This window comes from Lagopus muta, chromosome 19 (genome assembly GCF_023343835.1).
Source record: "Lagopus muta isolate bLagMut1 chromosome 19, bLagMut1 primary, whole genome shotgun sequence".
Classification (NCBI taxonomy): domain Eukaryota; kingdom Metazoa; phylum Chordata; class Aves; order Galliformes; family Phasianidae; genus Lagopus; species Lagopus muta.
Genome location: NC_064451.1, coordinates 5,497,197 through 5,514,048, shown reverse-complemented (window position 1 = coordinate 5,514,048; position 16,852 = coordinate 5,497,197). Strand labels below are relative to the sequence as shown.

The following is a 16,852-nucleotide window of genomic DNA, read 5'->3' as shown; positions in this document are numbered from 1 at the left end:
CTGACAGCGGTGTTGTGCCCTTTCCCAAAATGGCGGAGTTGGCTTCTCCCCGCACCAAGATGGCGGCGTGACGGCCCCGCCCCTTATTGGCCGAGCGGGGCGGCGGCGCCCGGTGTCGCCGGTGTCCTTGCGGCGGGCGGCGGCGGCCGGGAGCGGAGCCATGCTGGGCTGCGTGGCGAGGGCGGCGGTGAGTGTGAGGCGAGAGGGACGGGATGGAGCGCGGGGTGCGTGAGATGGCGGCCGGGCCTCGCTCCCAGCCTGAGGGGAGCGGGGGGCGCGGGTGGTGTCCCCGTGTCGCTGAGGGGTGCAGGGAGGGGATGGCAGCCTGCAGGCCCTGAGGCCCGCCTGGGCCTTGCATCGCTGCTGGGCAAGATGTCCGTTAAGGTTGGAGAACGGCTCTCAGATCCCCAGGCCCAACCCCAGCCCACCGACACGTCCCTCAGTGCCGCATCTCCGCGGGTCTGGAACACCTCCATGCATGGTGACCCCAGCAGCTGTGCAGGGTGGGCAGCTGCGTCAGTGCAGCACTGCTCCTTTGAGAAGAGACGTTCTGGACACGCTCTGGAGCCTCGATGTCTTTCTAGGGGCCCAGAACTGAACACAGCACTGAGGTGCAGCCCCACCAGTGCCAGTATGGAGCCACAGTCACCTCCCTGCTCCTGCTGGCTGCACTATTGCTGATACAAACCAGGGTGCCATTGGCCTTCTTGGCTACCTGAGCACACTGCTGGCTCACATTCAGCTCCAGATTCTTTTCCTCTGCATACCATTGCAGCCACTCTGCCCCAAGTCTATGGCACTGCGTAGGGCTGTTGTGGCCAAAGCGCAGCACCCAGCCCTTGGTTTTGTCACAGCTCACTGACACCGCTGTGGATGTCAGGGCAGGAGGCAGTGTAAGATAGCGTCAGCTCTGTGGATTCACTCCATGAGGTGCTTTCTCAGCGTTGGTTGCCTCAGGGCTGGAGGGGGCTCCAGTTTCTAATTTAAAAAGACAAACACAATCTGACACTACACGTTGTGGCTGTGCTGGGAATCAGACACCGCTCTGAAATCCATCCCGCCCCCAAGCCTGCAGGTGGACTTCGCATCAGCTTTACACACTCTGGAAAAGGTCACTTGCTGTACTGGAACGTGGCCTGGGAGCATTGCCAGCCTGCAGGCTGGATCCATCCACACACATTGCACTCTGCTGGTGTTTGTTTCCCCGGTGCTTGTGGGGAAAAGGCAGGCTACTCACTATCTCTGCTGCCAGCTGCCTCCTCTGTTCAGCTGTGATCACTGCTCCTCCTTGTATGAAACATTTGAGTTTGACCTCGATCCAAACAAGCAGAGGACAGACATAAAAGAGAAAACATAAATCTACCCAGTGTTTTAACTTGTGTTTTCAACTAATTTAGTGTGGGGTTTTCTCTGTTTGCTTGTGATCTTAGCTGTGTTTAAAGCCTGCTTCTGTCTGCCCCTCAGTTGCCCAGAGGAGCGTAATAGACCTTGGGACTGCACCATGTTGTTGCTCTGCTTTGGAGATACCTTTTTGTTTATAAGGGTTGACAACCCTTTACTTCCCAGAGTCTCGCAATAATGATCCTACATGCATGGAAGAAGAGCAGGAAGATATCATCTTTAGCTCCAAATGCTTTCATTTCTGCCATGGCTGGAGGCCCAGAGCTATTGATCGAAGAGCAGTCAGCAGGCACAGACCGGGCAGTGCAGGGCTGACAATCAGTGACTGAGGGAGGGCTTCCTGGAAAGGTGCCTTCATGGCATTTGATGGTGTGATTACCCCCAGCTCTCCCTGACCTGTGCCTGGCCTTGAGCCCTCTGATCGGATCAGTCATGTGGCAGTTTGCTAATCAGGTGACGCCCTGCACGGGCAGCCCGTTGTCAGGGGGAAGAGGAAACCAAGACAGGCCGAGGGAGAGCTTTACGATCATTTCTGTCCTCCCAGCCATGGATAGCAAGCAGAAGCAAGCAGAGAAGGTACAGTATCCTCACGCTGCCATGATCAACTCCCTTCATTTCTTCCCAGCCCCTCTCTTTTAATGCTTGAGTAATTCCCCCTTCTCTTGTTTTTAACCCTCCTTCCCCAAACCTTGATCACATGGCTCTTATCATGTCCTGCAAAGAGCATAGTGCACTTTCTCTGAGGGCTCAGCACCATGCAGAAAGCTTTGTCACTTTACAGATTTTTCTTCTTCTCTCTGCTTAACTCCTGCGAGCTGGGAGGTATGGGGGCACTTATTTTCTTATTGCCTTGCAAATAAGGTTAAGCAAAAGGCACTTTGCATCCCACACTCCTGTAGAAAAGGAAATCACCTGGTGTGATGCTGTCTAAGGCTTTCACTCACCTGTCTGATTCCCAAAGCCTGTTCCATCACCCACAATTTCCTGAACAGCTCCCAGTGATTCCTCTCCAGAGGTTCCTATAATTTGAACAGCTCCATACTGGTACAACTGAGTAGAGGCTGTCCTAATACTGCTGGGGCTTCCACCGACAGGGAGCTTCACTAGCACAAAGAAGCACTGCCCAAAGGCCAACACAGCCAGTCTTTCCCGACCATCACTTGTGATAGACCATCCCTGGCCAAAGCAGAGGGGTTTTAATCCTGCCTCAGGCTTAGCTCACCTTAACTAAATCTGCCCCCCCTCCCATCTTCCAAAAGCCTAAAGTGTAATTTGTTTTGTTACAGAGCTCTGCTTAATTTTTTGACCTTCTTATATTGTGTATCCTGAGAAGCAATTACGTGGCTTCTGACTACCTAAGATTAAGTTTCTTTCATGACTTACTTCCCACGGGATGGAAGTTTGACTTGAGAAACATGGAGATACTCAGCTAGAAGGCACCCAGACAGCAGGGATGTGTTGTTATCCTTGCAGTGTTTCCTGCACTGAGATAAGAATCAGGATCCTGATTGATCAGATTTCTCTTGCAGCTTTTCTGAATGTCTTACAACCATATAGAGATTAGAAATTGCTAGAGCATGCAGTCATAGACATGCACCTTGCATTGCTTCTTGTGCTCCATTCCTCTGATGAGATACCTTCAGAATCCGGGACGGGGACTCCCAGACCCAATTTGTTTGTGACCCCATGCACATCAGGGGGAAGTTCTGTCTCGACATTTGCTTTGTGCTTTACAGGCCAGGCCCTATGGCCTGCTGAAGCCAACAGCTTTAGGCAAGATCCCAGGCAGATTTCTACTTCATCAAGAAGCATTGCCCCCTCTCCCCGTGCCGCCACTTCAGCAGACGCTGGACCGCTACCTGCTGACCCTGCAGCCCATCATCAGTGAGGAGGAGCTGAACCACACGCAGGAGCTGGTGGCTGAGTTCCGCAAGCCAGGAGGTGTTGGGGAGAGACTGCAGAAAGGCCTGGAAAGGAGAGCGAGGAAAACAGAGAACTGGGTAGGTTGGGACTCTGGCCCCAGGCTTTGTGTGGGGGGAGAGGCCTGATGCATGCCTCTCCAGCGTCCGCTGGGATCTGTGTTCTTATGGCACTGTCTTCATGAGCAGCCTGCTGCTGGCCTTCCTAAGATGTGCACAACCCTCACCAGGGCTTGGGTCACTGCCCCTGGCTGTGGCTGCTGAAGCCCTTAGCTTGTTGGCATCACAAAGCTGGCACTAAGGAGTTGAAGGAAACTTCCTTTTTGAGCCCTGCATCAAAAGCCCCTAGTGCTTCACTCCAGTGCCCCTCTACCATAAACAAAACATAAGACCCAAACTGTCTGTTTGCAAAGTGTGGGGCAGAACTGCGGTCAAGGTGTTGAGAGCGTTCAGCTTGGCTTGGGTCAAAAAGCAGCAGATGCTGTGCCTGCATGTTGCCTTTCTCCATGCCAGCTCTCGGACTGGTGGTTGAAGACAGCTTACCTGGAGTATCGCCTGCCAGTTGTGGTTCACTCCAGCCCTGGTGTGGTTTTACCTAAGCAGGATTTTCAGGATCGACAAGGGCAGCTCAGGTAAAGTCCTTTTCTGCCTTCCCTTGGGCTTCAGATGGGATGAGCTACCTCTTTTGGACTGGGGGTGGGTGTTGAGGCTGACTGGGAGTAGTTGGCATGCTATAGCCTGTCCATGCTGTGCAAGAGGGCTGTACAGATAAAGAAAGGCTGGTAGGCTGTAAGGAATCCTGGCTATAAGGTGAAGAGTCTGGTGGTTCAGGCACTGAACTGGGACTCAAAACTTAAGTTTGTCTTTGCTTGACAGCCCTGACTGGAGGCACTGTGAGTATATATCTGACTCACTAAAAGCTAGAAGGCAGTAAGACTGTGTGTGCAATTAAAGGAGGCATGAAGACTAGCCTAGGTGTGAAAGTTTGCTAGTTCTGAGGGACAAGGGAACCTGCTGCAGGGACTGTCTCCTGTTTTGTAATTTCGTTTATGGGTTAGAAGACCAACAGTCACCAGTCTCTCTCCACGACCAGAACTTTTTGCAGTTCTGCCCTGCCTTTTGTGTTCTGCCAGTGAGCATCAGTGTCCCACAGCTAAAACCAGCCCACCGCTGCCCATCTGCAGCAGATTCTCTTGCTCATTCCTGAACCAGTGTCTGGTTCACATCTTCTCTTCCCTCCCTTTAATTTTTAACCACCACTGTAGACGTGTGTTTCAAACTCCATCTGCAAAACGTTAGCATTGACCTTTACACAGGACTACCTCTTGCCCAGTTATTGCTGCTCCCTGCAAATGAGGAGTACCAACCAGGGCAGCACTGCTGCTGTCAGCTGTATCTGCTCCTTAGATATACCTGACCAGCAGTACAGAGGGTGAGCCTTACAAGGACAACACAGAATTACACAATCAACTCTGAAAAGTTTTGCTTGTATTCACTTTTGTGTGGATAGCAGATAAGACTTGGAGAACTACCACTGTTCCAACCCAGGGAACTGAGCAGCCACACAATAATCTGGGCTACCCTTGAAAATACAGTTCAAAGTGTCTATTTTGTGACTGCATAAAGAAGTTTGACAGCGTAGCTTGAAACTAAAGCTTCAGAAATCAGAAAGCAAGTTTAGAAAGTGTTCTTTAGTCCTCAGTCTGTCAAAAGAGACTGGAAACAAGTCAGCTAACAAAGCTCTTCCCCTGAAGCTCTAACTCTGCTCCCAGGCTGTTTCCTCTCAGAAATGACTCCCTGACTTCTGTTTCTTGGCTGTTTTACTTCCTCAGATTTTTCAGTAAGGCTGGGAAATTCTCACTGAAAACTACCTTGGAAGACACGTGCTGTGTTTGTTTAACAGCCCTAAGGTTCTTGGAGTCACTTTGATCTTTACTAGGGATGGGGAGGTTGAGCAAATCTGGATGACACTGCATGCAGATGCCAAATGCTGCTACTACTTTAAAGCCTTTGAAGTTCAGCTGACTGCAACCTCTTGTCACAGTGACCTCCTGCCCCTTTCCTCCCACGTGTGGTTCAGAGCTCCCAGGTCAGAAAAGGCCAACTTGTCACTCTGAAGCAAAGCAGTTTGATGTGGCTGGTCACTACGAACTGTTTCTGTTGATCCTAGTGAACACAACACCTCAGTGTCAGTATGCAGCATGCCTGCATTTGTTTCAGATCCTTCATTGCCAAAGGAGTGCTCTTAGGGCTGCATTAGCAGCAGAACATGAAGCAGGTAGGAGCTAGATCAGCACTGATGAGTCCTCAATGCAGAGATGTACAGCTGCAGCTTAGCTTGAAACTCAGAGCTGGCCTCTGGCCAGGGAAGGGCAGAAGTCCCCTTCATGTTGTTTTAGTGCTAAGACTTGGATGGGACAAAAATCATCACACAGCAGTAGAAAATGCTGCTTTTAGAGGGTTATTTATATATTCAGACTACACCCTATCTTGAGAGTTGTCCAGAATTCCCTTGTTATGTAATAATTGTGCTAAAGGGCTGGACTGTCCAGCAATCTGAAATCACACCCCCAGAGTGGCTGTATCAGCTAACCAGAGATGGACACAACAGGGGCTTGGCAGAATGGATGAACTTGTACAGAGCAGAGAGAAGGCTTTGCTGCTCCTCTTCCTTAGCTAGCTCCTCTGCCCCAGGTGCCCTGTGTTGGAATCTCAATTTGTTACATTTGATATTTTTCCAGGTTTGCTGCAAAGCTGATCGAGGGCATCCTGGATTTCAAGACCATGATTGACAAGTGAGTTAGCAACTTTTCTGACTTCTCAGGTGTTCCTTACTGTCACAGAGAGGCTGACCCTAGTCAGTGAATCTCCCTTCCAAATAAAAAGCTTACAGATAGCAGCACATATTGAAGAGATACTGTAATCAGCATTGCTGCTAGCTGTCAGGGTTACCACTGCTAAAGAACAAATTTACTTTCTTCATGTTCTTTGTTTACCTTAATGCTCTCGTTGGCATGCATACATGTTTAGAGGGATTGAGCCAGACAGTCTTGTGGAGTTACATACTTCTGTTTGCCCACAGAACAAGTTACAGCTCAGGCTGCAGGAATTTGTCTCTCTTCTTTTGGGTTTCTGGTGTTGCTCATCTTCCAGCTAGCCTTAGAGAAACTTGTTCCTCCCCACTCCCTCTCTTCTAAGCACCAACTGAATACACCTTATTTATGTTCCCAAAATAGCATCTGCCCACACATAACCAACATCATACCTTTGCATCCAAACTCAGCTAAGGCTCGGGGCCAACCATGGAAAGGGCAGTGGGAATATATTGCTAAAGTGGTCCATTGAGGCTCACTCTTAGCTGATGAATCATAGCTGGCCCACTAGATTAAAGCTGAAAACTTCCTTCTGCTGTTTTACTGGAAACAATACATCTCCCAGTATTATCAGGCTCTTAATTCAGCTTAGCAGACAGCTAACACAGCAGGAATGGGAAAAGATGAGCCTTTTTTTATACCATCAGCACACACAGTTAGGTTTTGCTGGAGGTGATAGTGGCTGCGCAGTGGCTGTCCTGTGTCTGTCTTGTGCGAGGAAAGCAGGCCCTCTCACTGCTATATTTTCTCTTCCATACCTGGATATATCTTCAGTGAGACTCTCCCAGTGGAGTACTTGGGTGGGAAGCCCCTCTGCATGAACCAGTACTACCAGATCCTTTCGTCCTGCCGCATTCCTGGGCCCAAGCGGGACTCCATTGTCAACTACGCCAAGGGCAAGAAGCAATCCAGACACATCACAGTGGTTCACAACTTCCAGGTAAGAGCAGCTCCTGGACTTTCAAGGAGGTTTGTTTAGATGCATGTGTCCCTTTCAGTAAGCTGTGCTGCTGGAGAAAATGGAACAGAAACTCTGCCCACAAGGTTTGCCTCAGCAGAGATTCACTCCTGCTTCCTTTATTCCCTTTGGCTTTAGCTGAACAACAGCTGGGATAGACCTGTGTAAGCAAGGGATGAGGCAGAAACCTCTTTTTCTTGTCCCTGCAACCCCTGTCTCTCAAAGCCCAGACTTAGGAGGCTGGGACTCAAGTTGGAAATTGGTAACAAATTCTACCACTGTAGGCAAATCTAGGAAATAGAAAATCCTTGTGTTTTGGCCCTCATTACCACGGCTTTCAACCTTCTTAAAACCTGGACTGTATTTATGTCCTGCAAGGAAAGTAGGACTTGGTTGGTCTGTCAATTCTGAATGCCTTTCAAAGGTCTGCTTTCAGACTGAGTTCTTTGATCAGGTCTTACCTCTTCAGAGTGACTGCTCATTCTTTTGGCAGCTGGATAATTAAGATCTTCTTCCGTTTCCTATGTCCTTGTCTGTTCTCATCTTCAGTTCTTTGAGCTGGATGTGTACAACAGTGACGGCAGCCCCCTTACCACCGACCAGCTCTTTATTCAGCTGGAGAAGATCTGGAACACCTCCCTCCAAACAAACAAAGAACCTATTGGAATCCTCACCACCAACCACCGAAACAGCTGGGCAAAAGCTTACAACAACCTTCTGAAAGGTGTGTACAGTCCCTAACGTCCAAGTGCTAACGAACACTACAAATGTTTGAAAACCAACCTCACTGCTGTGCTCTGCTCAATTCTTTCCTTTGGAAAGCTTTTGGAAACATGTACATGAACTTCCCACCCCAAAGCAGCAACCGGATTGCATTGCAAACTGTTGCTTTATCTGTTGTAGAAGATACATGAGTGAAAGCTGAAGTTTGGTGAATTAGACCCAAAATCCTGGAGTTTGTTGGGTTGTAAGAATTGCAAATCATAGAATAGCTTAAGTTGGAAGGAACCTTACAGATAATCCAGTTCCAACCCCTGCTGTGGGCTGGTTGCCACCCACTACATCAGGCTGCCCAGGACCCATCCAGCCTGAGAAAAGGAAGGAACTGTATACATTCATCTTTAACCCAGCTGCTATCACTTTACATCCCTAAATAATACATATTACACTGATGTACCACAGGGATCCAACACTGCTCCTTCAAACCTTCTCTTTCAAATTCCAGTCTCTCTCCACTCGAAAGCTTTTCAACTCCCTTTTCTTATTTTTTGTTCCTTTTCTCTCCCAGATAAGACCAACAAGGAATCTGTACGTACAATTGAGAAGAGCATTTGCACTGTCTGCCTTGATGCACCGATGCCACGGGTGTCTGAGGACATCTACATGAGTCGTGTGGCCGCTCAGATGCTGCACGGTGGAGGCAGTCGCTGGAACAGTGGGAACCGATGGTTCGACAAAACCCTTCAAGTAAGTGCTGATCTCAAACGATTCTGAATAGATGAGTCTGAGCTTCTTCCTGAGACTGAAAGGGGCCAAGCAATCCAAGACACCTTTTGCAGGAAAGCTTCTCTAGCACTGAGTGGAGAAACAGAGGAGATAAGCTGTGGAAGCTGACAGTGTGAGATCCTTCAGTTTCCCTTGCTGTCAACTCAACTTGCTTCAGGGACTTTGCATTTCTTTTACTGCCTCTGCCCACGCTTACTCAGCATAGCTGTTCTTTGTGTTCCTTGTAAATCAATTTTCTGCCTGTGGTGAACAATGCCTTGTCTGCTTGGAGGCAGCCCAAACATAGGCAGGTCTGTTTCTTTTATTTTCCCTAGGCTTGTCACTTTTCCAGTTTCTGCTAGAAGCTGCCCAGGTTTTTTTTTGTTGCACTTCCCTCTCCCCCCCCCCCAGCATCAGCTGCCATCCCACAGCATCCTTCTGGTCAATTCTCCATTCAATCAAGAACATTCATGAGCAGCTGCTATTTGAGCTTCCCCCTTATTAGTTCACCTATCCTGGCTCACAGATCAAAGCTGTGGTTCTTTAAAAGATTGCCATCTCTGCTGAGGACTTCACGTTTTCCATTATTTTGTTCCTATTTGGAACTCTTCCTTGATGGGATAAAGCTGAGATGTTTCAGGTAATGCAAAAGTAAGGTTAAGTCAGCATATGGTGATATTATTCCTGTATTACATGTGCAACTGAAAAAAATCAAACCCATTGAACTACTCTGTACTGCCAGAGCACACCAATATAGCTGTCAGGCACACTTCTATCTAGTTAGTTTTTCAAAACTCTTAGCAGTAGTATTAGATCTTTCTAGGCCAGCTGAAAGACTTCTGTGTGTTACCTTTGAAGCATGCAGGAATAGGTTCACTCTCCAGTCTGTTCCAGAGCAGTGAGGCACTAACACCTCTCTCTGGATAGCTCGTGCTTCATGTACTAGTCATTTTCCTTCCTGATCTCTCATAGTTCATCATTGCTGAAGATGGCTCCTGTGGTCTGGTATATGAGCACGCTCCCGCAGAAGGTCCACCCATCGTTGCTATTCTGGATCACATTGTGCAATACACGTGAGTCCTGCCTGCTCTACCATTCCTCAGCTTTTGAAATAAGGAAAAGCTGTTATGGCACCTGTTTCCCCAAGCCCATGCCTCTTCACAGCTCCACCAAGAACTTATTCTTGAGGAATTGTATCGTATGCTAATTGGTGATGGCTTTTCTTACATTTATAATGAGAATTGAGCAGGCAAGCTCACGCTGCTTCCATTTTTAGGGAATGTTACTCTTCAGACTCAACAGGACTTTTGCCTGGTACCTGTTCCTTTTGGGCAGGAGGCACTAAAGAGATTTCACTCATACTCTTCAAAATCATTGTAATAGCACTGTGAAAAGTTTTTCAGCACGTGGCAAATCTCCTGTGCACTTCTGCCCCTGTTCCACTATGTTTAGCTGAGTCTTGTGTCAAAGGGCTGATTAAACATATCATTTCTCTAAGCAGGAAGAAACCCGAGCTGGTACGATCACCAATGATTCCTTTGCCAATGCCCAAGAAGCTGCGGTTTAACATAACTCCAGAAATCAAGAATGACATAGAGAAGGCAAAACAGAACCTTAACATGTAAGTACAAAGCACTGGAGAGGTTCTGGTGAGTGACTGAAGGTTTAACTCATGTCCCCATTTCAAACACATCAGCCTTCCTTCCCCCACTGCTGCTAGGGAGTTTTTCCAATGACTTACTGGGTCAACATTGAGCCTAGCTGAAAAGCACACTAATGCCACCTGCTAAGACGAAACTGAAAGGCATGGAAAAGGGGCAATTGTTTATCCATTCCACTTTTGCTAAGAACAAAGCTTCAGCAGATTCAGCTAGGGACACTGGAGTATACACACAGACATAAGCCCATCTAACTCAGTGTAGATTTTTAGCAATGACCAGAAAAACTCACCTCCATGTCTAATCAAGCCTGACTGTGATGGAGCTGTCAGTCCCTACGTAGATCCAAGTAGCCTGTTCCTTCTCAGCCTCAGGAAAGCCAAGTTCTTGCATTTATGTTTCAAAAACAAGCAGCAGGTGAAGGAACACTTCCTCTCTCTTTCCTTGCAGCATGGTCCAAGACCTGGATATCAAAGTGATGGTCTTTCATCAATTTGGGAAAGCCTTCCCCAAGTCAGAGAAGATAAGTCCTGATGCTTTCATCCAGCTGGCCTTGCAGCTAGCATATTACAGGTAAGACCACCAACTCAGGAGGTAGCTTTGCATCCTCCCCACCTTCAGATCAAATACACGAGCTTGACTCTTCCCCATCTCCCAGGATGTACGGCCATGCCTGTCCCACATATGAGAGCGCCTCACTGAGGATGTTCCGTTTGGGCCGCACAGACACCATCCGCTCTGCTTCCATTGAGTCTCTTCAGTTTGTGCAATCCATGGACAGCCCTGACAAATCGGTGAGGATTTCAGAGAACTAGCATGAGAGGACTCCATAGCAGGAAATAAGGGAAAGATGCTTATTTGGCTATGTCAGCTTTTTTCAGCTTTGCAGAACTGCACCAGGTATCAAGTTGAGCTAAAATGTATCTTGGAGTATACAGTTACTCACCTTGGATTTAATTTAGCTTTCTTTTGAGTGGATTGAAAGCTAGGGAAACAACAGGTGGATGTTTCTAATACTCCCAAAAGGAATCAACTCCCTTCTAATAGTTTGCTTAGGCACCTTAAGTTTTACTACTGATGGATGGAGAACTCCACTTGAAATAACATAACACAGCCAAACAACATCATTTTAAAATTAACACTAGTACAGACACACAAGGCAGAAATACCTGTGTCCTACAGGAATGATTGAAAGGAGGTTAGCTGTTCTGTAGAAAAACTTAAGATGTGTGTGTTCCTTTCAGGACCAGGTGAAAACCGACTTGCTGAGGAGAGCTACCCAGGCCCACAGGGAATACACAGATATGGTAAGTGACCTCTGTGCAACCATCATTGAGGTTTTACACAATAAATGAATAAAAACAAACAAACAAATCCAAGACCTAAAGAGCTTTATCTCTGTGGCACAGTGATGTGGCCATTAATGCTACTGCCCGAATGCTTTCTCCTCTTTAAGTAGTTGTTTAAGAGCCCCTTGTGATAGGAAAAATCAAAGAGCAAAAACACTTCTGTTTTCACTGACATGGTTTCTGATTAATGCCACAGCTGCAGGAAAACACCTTAAACCAGAGAAAGCACACAGGCAGGAACTGTAAAGTGGGTTCCACCAGTATGTTTATTTTCACAGTCTTTACAAATGAGACTGACTCACTATGGGCAATGTCCAGTATTCTAACTTTGTAGATGTATAGATACTTAAAAAGGTTGTTGTTGTTGGTTTGGGGTTTTTTTTGTGGACTTCTTGTTGGTGTTTTTTTGACCCAGTGGTGATAGTGTTACTCACTTTGCTGCAAGACAGGTTTTCACCTGCTCTTCCATCCTTACAGGCAATAAGGGGGAATGCAATAGATCGCCACCTCTTGGGCCTGAAGCTTCAAGCTATTGAGGATTTAGTGAGCATGCCTGAACTGTTCATGGACACAGCATATGCTGTTGCAACGCACTTCAATCTCTCAACCAGCCAGGTAGGACTCATTTAAGCAAAGATGGAAGTGGTCTATATTTATTACCACTGTGTTTCTTGCCCACATTTCTCCCTCATCTCTTCACAATATTTTAAAACTGCTACCAGCCCCAGTAAAACTGCAGATCTGATCTGCAGCTGCCAGGCCTTCTCTACTCCATAAAACACAAGCATAACCAAGGCTGAGAAAACCAAAAGCGTTTGGTGCCTACCTGCACATGGTACCAAGTGGAGTTAGGTGCCATCTGCTGTGCTCCGGGTCTTACTGAACAAGTTCTGCTTGTGACTTATTAGAAGCTGATACCAGAGTTTTCTCCTTTGTAGAGCCACAAGAAATCACACTGCTACTACACAGCAGAATCCAAGATGTGTGTGCTGGCAGGGGGAGCTGAGCACAAGGTTCTCCTTAGAGCATTTTCAGGAGTTTCTTCTACTGTTGACATAGTTAGCCTTTGATAGCTGCATTTTTTGCCTGGGTAGTTAGAAGTTTAATCACATTGTCTCCACAGGTCCCAGCAAAGACAGACTGTGTGATGTGTTTTGGTCCCGTGGTTCCAGATGGCTATGGAATCTGTTACAACCCTATGGATGAACATATCAACTTTGCCATTTCAGCATTCAACAGCTGTGCTGAAACAAATGCAGCTCGCATGGCACATTATCTTGAAACAGCACTGCTAGACATGAGGAGCTTGCTCCAATCTACTCCCAAATCCAAACTGTAAGAGGCAAATACGATGTAAAATCCCCCACGAGAGAGGCTGTCTTTCTTGCACTGAAGTTCCCAGTTCCTCAGAAAATGATTGAGGGGACAGCCTGTCCTGACTGGAATCTAGGAGGCATCATTTGTTTTCAGCAAGACAGAATCTAATATCTACAGATATGTGACTGTGGGGCAGAGGAGATGTTGTCTAAAGCCAAAGCACAACTGAGTGGTCCTCTCCCATCACTGCTAAGTGCACCTTCCTGTCCTCAGAGAGGACTAAAATCTTTTTATGGAACTTACTGTAACAGAATGTAGAGAAAGCACAGTCCTTACCAGTATCTACATCCATTTGGTGAAGAAGGTAGTTCTCCAGGAAAAGCAGGGAATGTTTATGATATGATGGGACTACTGCAAGACTAAGGCTTTTTCTGGTTTAGGCTTCTGAAGAGAGCAGCATCTTTGCAACTCATCTGAAGAGTTCTTTTACTGCAGCCAAACACCATCATTGAACAAAGGGGAGAAAGAAGTCAGAGCAGATCCTGTCTTGTTAAGAGTGCACTGTACTACCCGTCCCAGGCACCTTATCATTACATACTTTGCAGCCCTGGAAACGTTCCCTTCTTCTATCTTTAAGATGCTGAGATCTTTCCATTGCACTGACCCAACGACAGTATACTACTCACTACAAGCTAAGGCAGCTTTGTTTGCTTTGTTCTGGGCTTTTTGTTCAAGCTTGCTGTTTGTGGGCCCAGTCCTTCATCTTCAGACTATGTAAAGCTCCCCCTTCAGAGCTTCCACAAAACTTGTCTTGCACAGGTTTTATGAACTTCAGCTTTAGGTACCTTGCCCTTTATTGAGATGAGAAGGAACTGCCTGTGCATTTAGCAGAATAGTTGCTCCACTGTAGTTTTACTTTGCAACTGAGGAAAAGAAACAGATGCTGACCTTCTGTTTACTAGTCAAAGGGCCACATGCCCATTCTCCTTCAGGGCACACATGTTAAATCTAACATGGCTGTATAACTTGCTTTCAGAAACCATATATTTATGCAGAATGTGTTTGGCCTAAGTTGTGGATAAAGAGGAATATTTCTGACCTGGAATTGCAGAATGCACTTCTGGTTTTGGCTCACAGAATTCAAATCTGTTGGCGCCAAAGGAAAAACAGCTGCAGAACATCCCTTCTTACACATTGTTCTGCTTTTAAGAAACACAAACACTTGAAAAGCAGGAAGAAAGCTAAGAATGCTCAGGCACCTTGAGCTGTTTGTCTGCTGTAGCAGCCATTGTTCCTGCAGTAACAACACTTTTTTTCTGATACTCTTACATTTTCTTCTTACTGCAGTGTTATTCAGATCTGTGCCATCTCTGTTATGTGGAAGATAATCTTGTAACAGTGCTTTCATGTTCAACTGAGACAGTAGATTATACAAAAAACATCTACGTACAATTTTTGCACAGGAACATTTCCTAAGCACTGCTTCCAATCAATCTGCCAGAATCTAAGCTCCCTTAATTTTTATTTAGTAAATCTGAGTGGTAATGAAGAACTCTACTGCTTCTACTGCTATTTCAGCAACAGGGATTTAATATTTAAACTGCACACCCTTCAAGATAAGATGGTTGGGACATCACAGTAAACAAGATGTGTTGTAAATCTGATGGCCTGTACTGTTAGAGCAAAACATTTGATCCTAATTGCTACTTTTATGATCACAGATATGATCAAAGTGCCTTGGCAAACAGACATGAGGAATTTTGCACTAAATCAGTTTAGAGAAAAATACTGTTCTCATCTGCTTTGAAAAAGACACAAGTCAAAACTGTTGCAGTTTTTTTCCTAGAAGGATATTGTTCTAAAGCTTCATACACCTAAATAAACCTTACAATGGAAAATTTAACTGAAACTCACCTGCACAGCCAGTGATTGTATGAACTGCCACCTTCACATCATTTACATGGATTTAGTTGATCTTTTAGAAGAATCCCGAATGGAGTGCGATAGTCTAAGGAAACAGTGGGAGCACCAAAAACCTGTGAACACACATTCCTGCTCTCTTATTCCTCTGCTGTGAGGTAGACTGAAAATTACAAGAGGATAAGCAGTATTATCAGAGAGTGACTGTAAGTACTACATAAAAGACCACACCTTGCTGAAAGAACAGCTACTTTTATACTTTTTACTTTGAAAAATGTATTTTTTTTTGTTTGCCAAAGTAATCTTCCCCTCATGCTGGATCAACATCTGTGCTTGGGGGTGAGTTACTTTCCCATCTGCAATGCCTTGAACCACTGATAATACAGCACTGTCATTTCAGTACTTGTAAGCTGCCCCTTTCTCCTTCTGTCTTACGAAAGGAAAGGGCCTTAAATAAAGTGCCTATTAAAGATTGAGCAGAAGTAATGCCCTGCTGTGACTCTATCTCAGAAGATGGGACTGATATTTCCTGGCTCTAAATCTAGATATCCCACCAGCTTCAGCAGAGCGCAGCTGTGAGAAGCAGAGTATCACACTGAAAGACAAGGTTCTTAAACCACTTTATGCATCCTTAATGACATAAGGAGCTGAAATTCAGATGAAAACTTGCTTTCTGATGTGCTTGAAAGGACGCTGAAATCATTACAAGGTTTCTCTTTAAAAAGAAAAACGTACTTTATTGTGCAGGTTCTAAAATGTGATAGTATTCCAATTCATACCTTCAGTTTCTCCAGTGTAAACTTACTGAATACTGTTCTCCTCTCTGTTTTTGATTGTCTGATTGCTTTAGTGAGAGATGTCGATAGTCTTAAAGATGCATTCAGTACGAGAAACAAAACTTCTGGGAAAACTACTGATTTGGAGCAAATAAAGAAACGCATAGACTGAGAACATTCAACAAACTCCTGGGGTTTAAGTGCAATTTATGATACAGCCTGGTAGTGTTTGCATGCTTTGCTGGTTAGCTGTATTAAGTTCTGTTTTGATAATGTAATTCATGTCGTGCAGTTTTGAAATGTTCTTCGAATAAACTGAAACACAATAAACAAGTCAGTGCTACAAAAATACTTCAATCTGCTTCAGTACTGCCCAAGTTACAGTGCTGCCCTTACAGGAGAGTGTTCACAAGTGGGGACAGCAAGAACAGTGAACCACGATGTTCTGTCACCTTCCTTTTTATTGTCTTAGAATCTCCATCCAGCCCTTGAGTACAGGGGAGGAACTTGAAAGCATCTGCTTGCAAAGCCATGTATTCCAAAGGAAATATTGTTGTTTCAGAAAACTAGTGGCAGGAGACTTCATACAAGTTTAGAGTAAGGCAGAGCTTGAATCTTTTTCCTGCACAGCACCATTTAGTTAAGAAAATCCATGGGATTGCTAACAAATTTCTACCATCAAATATTGCAAAGACTTCTGGAAAGGTACAGCAAGAGTAGGTGGAAGATGCAGATTACAAACAAATCACAGAACACAGTCTATTACAGTGTCTTACGAGAGCTCTTCTCCTCCCTGTCACACCCCTAAGCATTACTGCAGGAAGCCTGGGTTTGAAGGCAACATGAAGAGGAACAGCTTTGTACCCAGTTCTGCTCTCCATGAGGACATGTAATCCCTTCTCTAGTTCAACTGCTGCTTCCACAGAGTTTTGCCAGCTGGCTTTCAGCTTACAAGAAACTGAAGAAGTGCCATCCACTCCTTAAGCACTTTTCAGCCTTTTCCTTAGGGAAGAACCTGCGATCCCCCTTCTGACTTTGTAAGTTCACTTCTAAGTGATGCAAAGAAAAAAATAAGTCCTAAGTGATTAGTACCAGCTATCAGACTCATTCGTAAGATGCCACTATGTTACAAGGCTTACATGATGTTCTATCCCAATTTTAATACAGCAAGTCCAGTTCCACGTTCCCATGAAAGC

The 16,852-nt window shown here is 45.9% G+C and overlaps 1 protein-coding gene across 2 annotated transcripts; it reads left to right on the top strand.

The window, feature by feature from the left end:
- The first annotated feature begins 24 nt into the window (after positions 1-24).
- CRAT (carnitine O-acetyltransferase) lies at positions 25-16,007 on the top strand. Of its 2 annotated transcripts, XM_048965999.1 has the most exons (15): positions 81-187; positions 1,875-1,977; positions 3,138-3,401; positions 3,834-3,952; positions 6,062-6,115; positions 6,968-7,133; positions 7,701-7,875; positions 8,440-8,618; positions 9,609-9,709; positions 10,138-10,257; positions 10,745-10,867; positions 10,953-11,088; positions 11,539-11,601; positions 12,121-12,258; positions 12,767-16,007. In XM_048965999.1, exons 2-15 carry the CDS (start codon positions 1,948-1,950, stop codon positions 12,980-12,982), a joined length of 1,884 nt encoding a protein of 627 aa, XP_048821956.1. In that variant the 5' UTR covers positions 81-187; positions 1,875-1,947; the 3' UTR covers positions 12,983-16,007. The 2 variants fall into 2 exon arrangements, with proteins under 2 accessions (XP_048821957.1, XP_048821956.1); XM_048966000.1 differs by lacking the exon at positions 1,875-1,977 and having other exon boundaries at positions 25-187.
- Positions 16,008-16,852: the final 845 nt, after the last annotated feature.

Bases quoted from the DNA above. Each gene is read 5' to 3' on its own strand.
- CRAT (XM_048965999.1), top strand. From the start codon at position 1,948: ATGGATAGCAAGCAGAAGCAAGCAGAGAAG. The intron at 8,619-9,608 runs GTAAGTGCTGAT...GATCTCTCATAG, and splicing joins GGTTCGACAAAACCCTTCAA to TTCATCATTGCTGAAGATGG. The intron at 11,089-11,538 runs GTGAGGATTTCA...TGTTCCTTTCAG, and splicing joins TGGACAGCCCTGACAAATCG to GACCAGGTGAAAACCGACTT.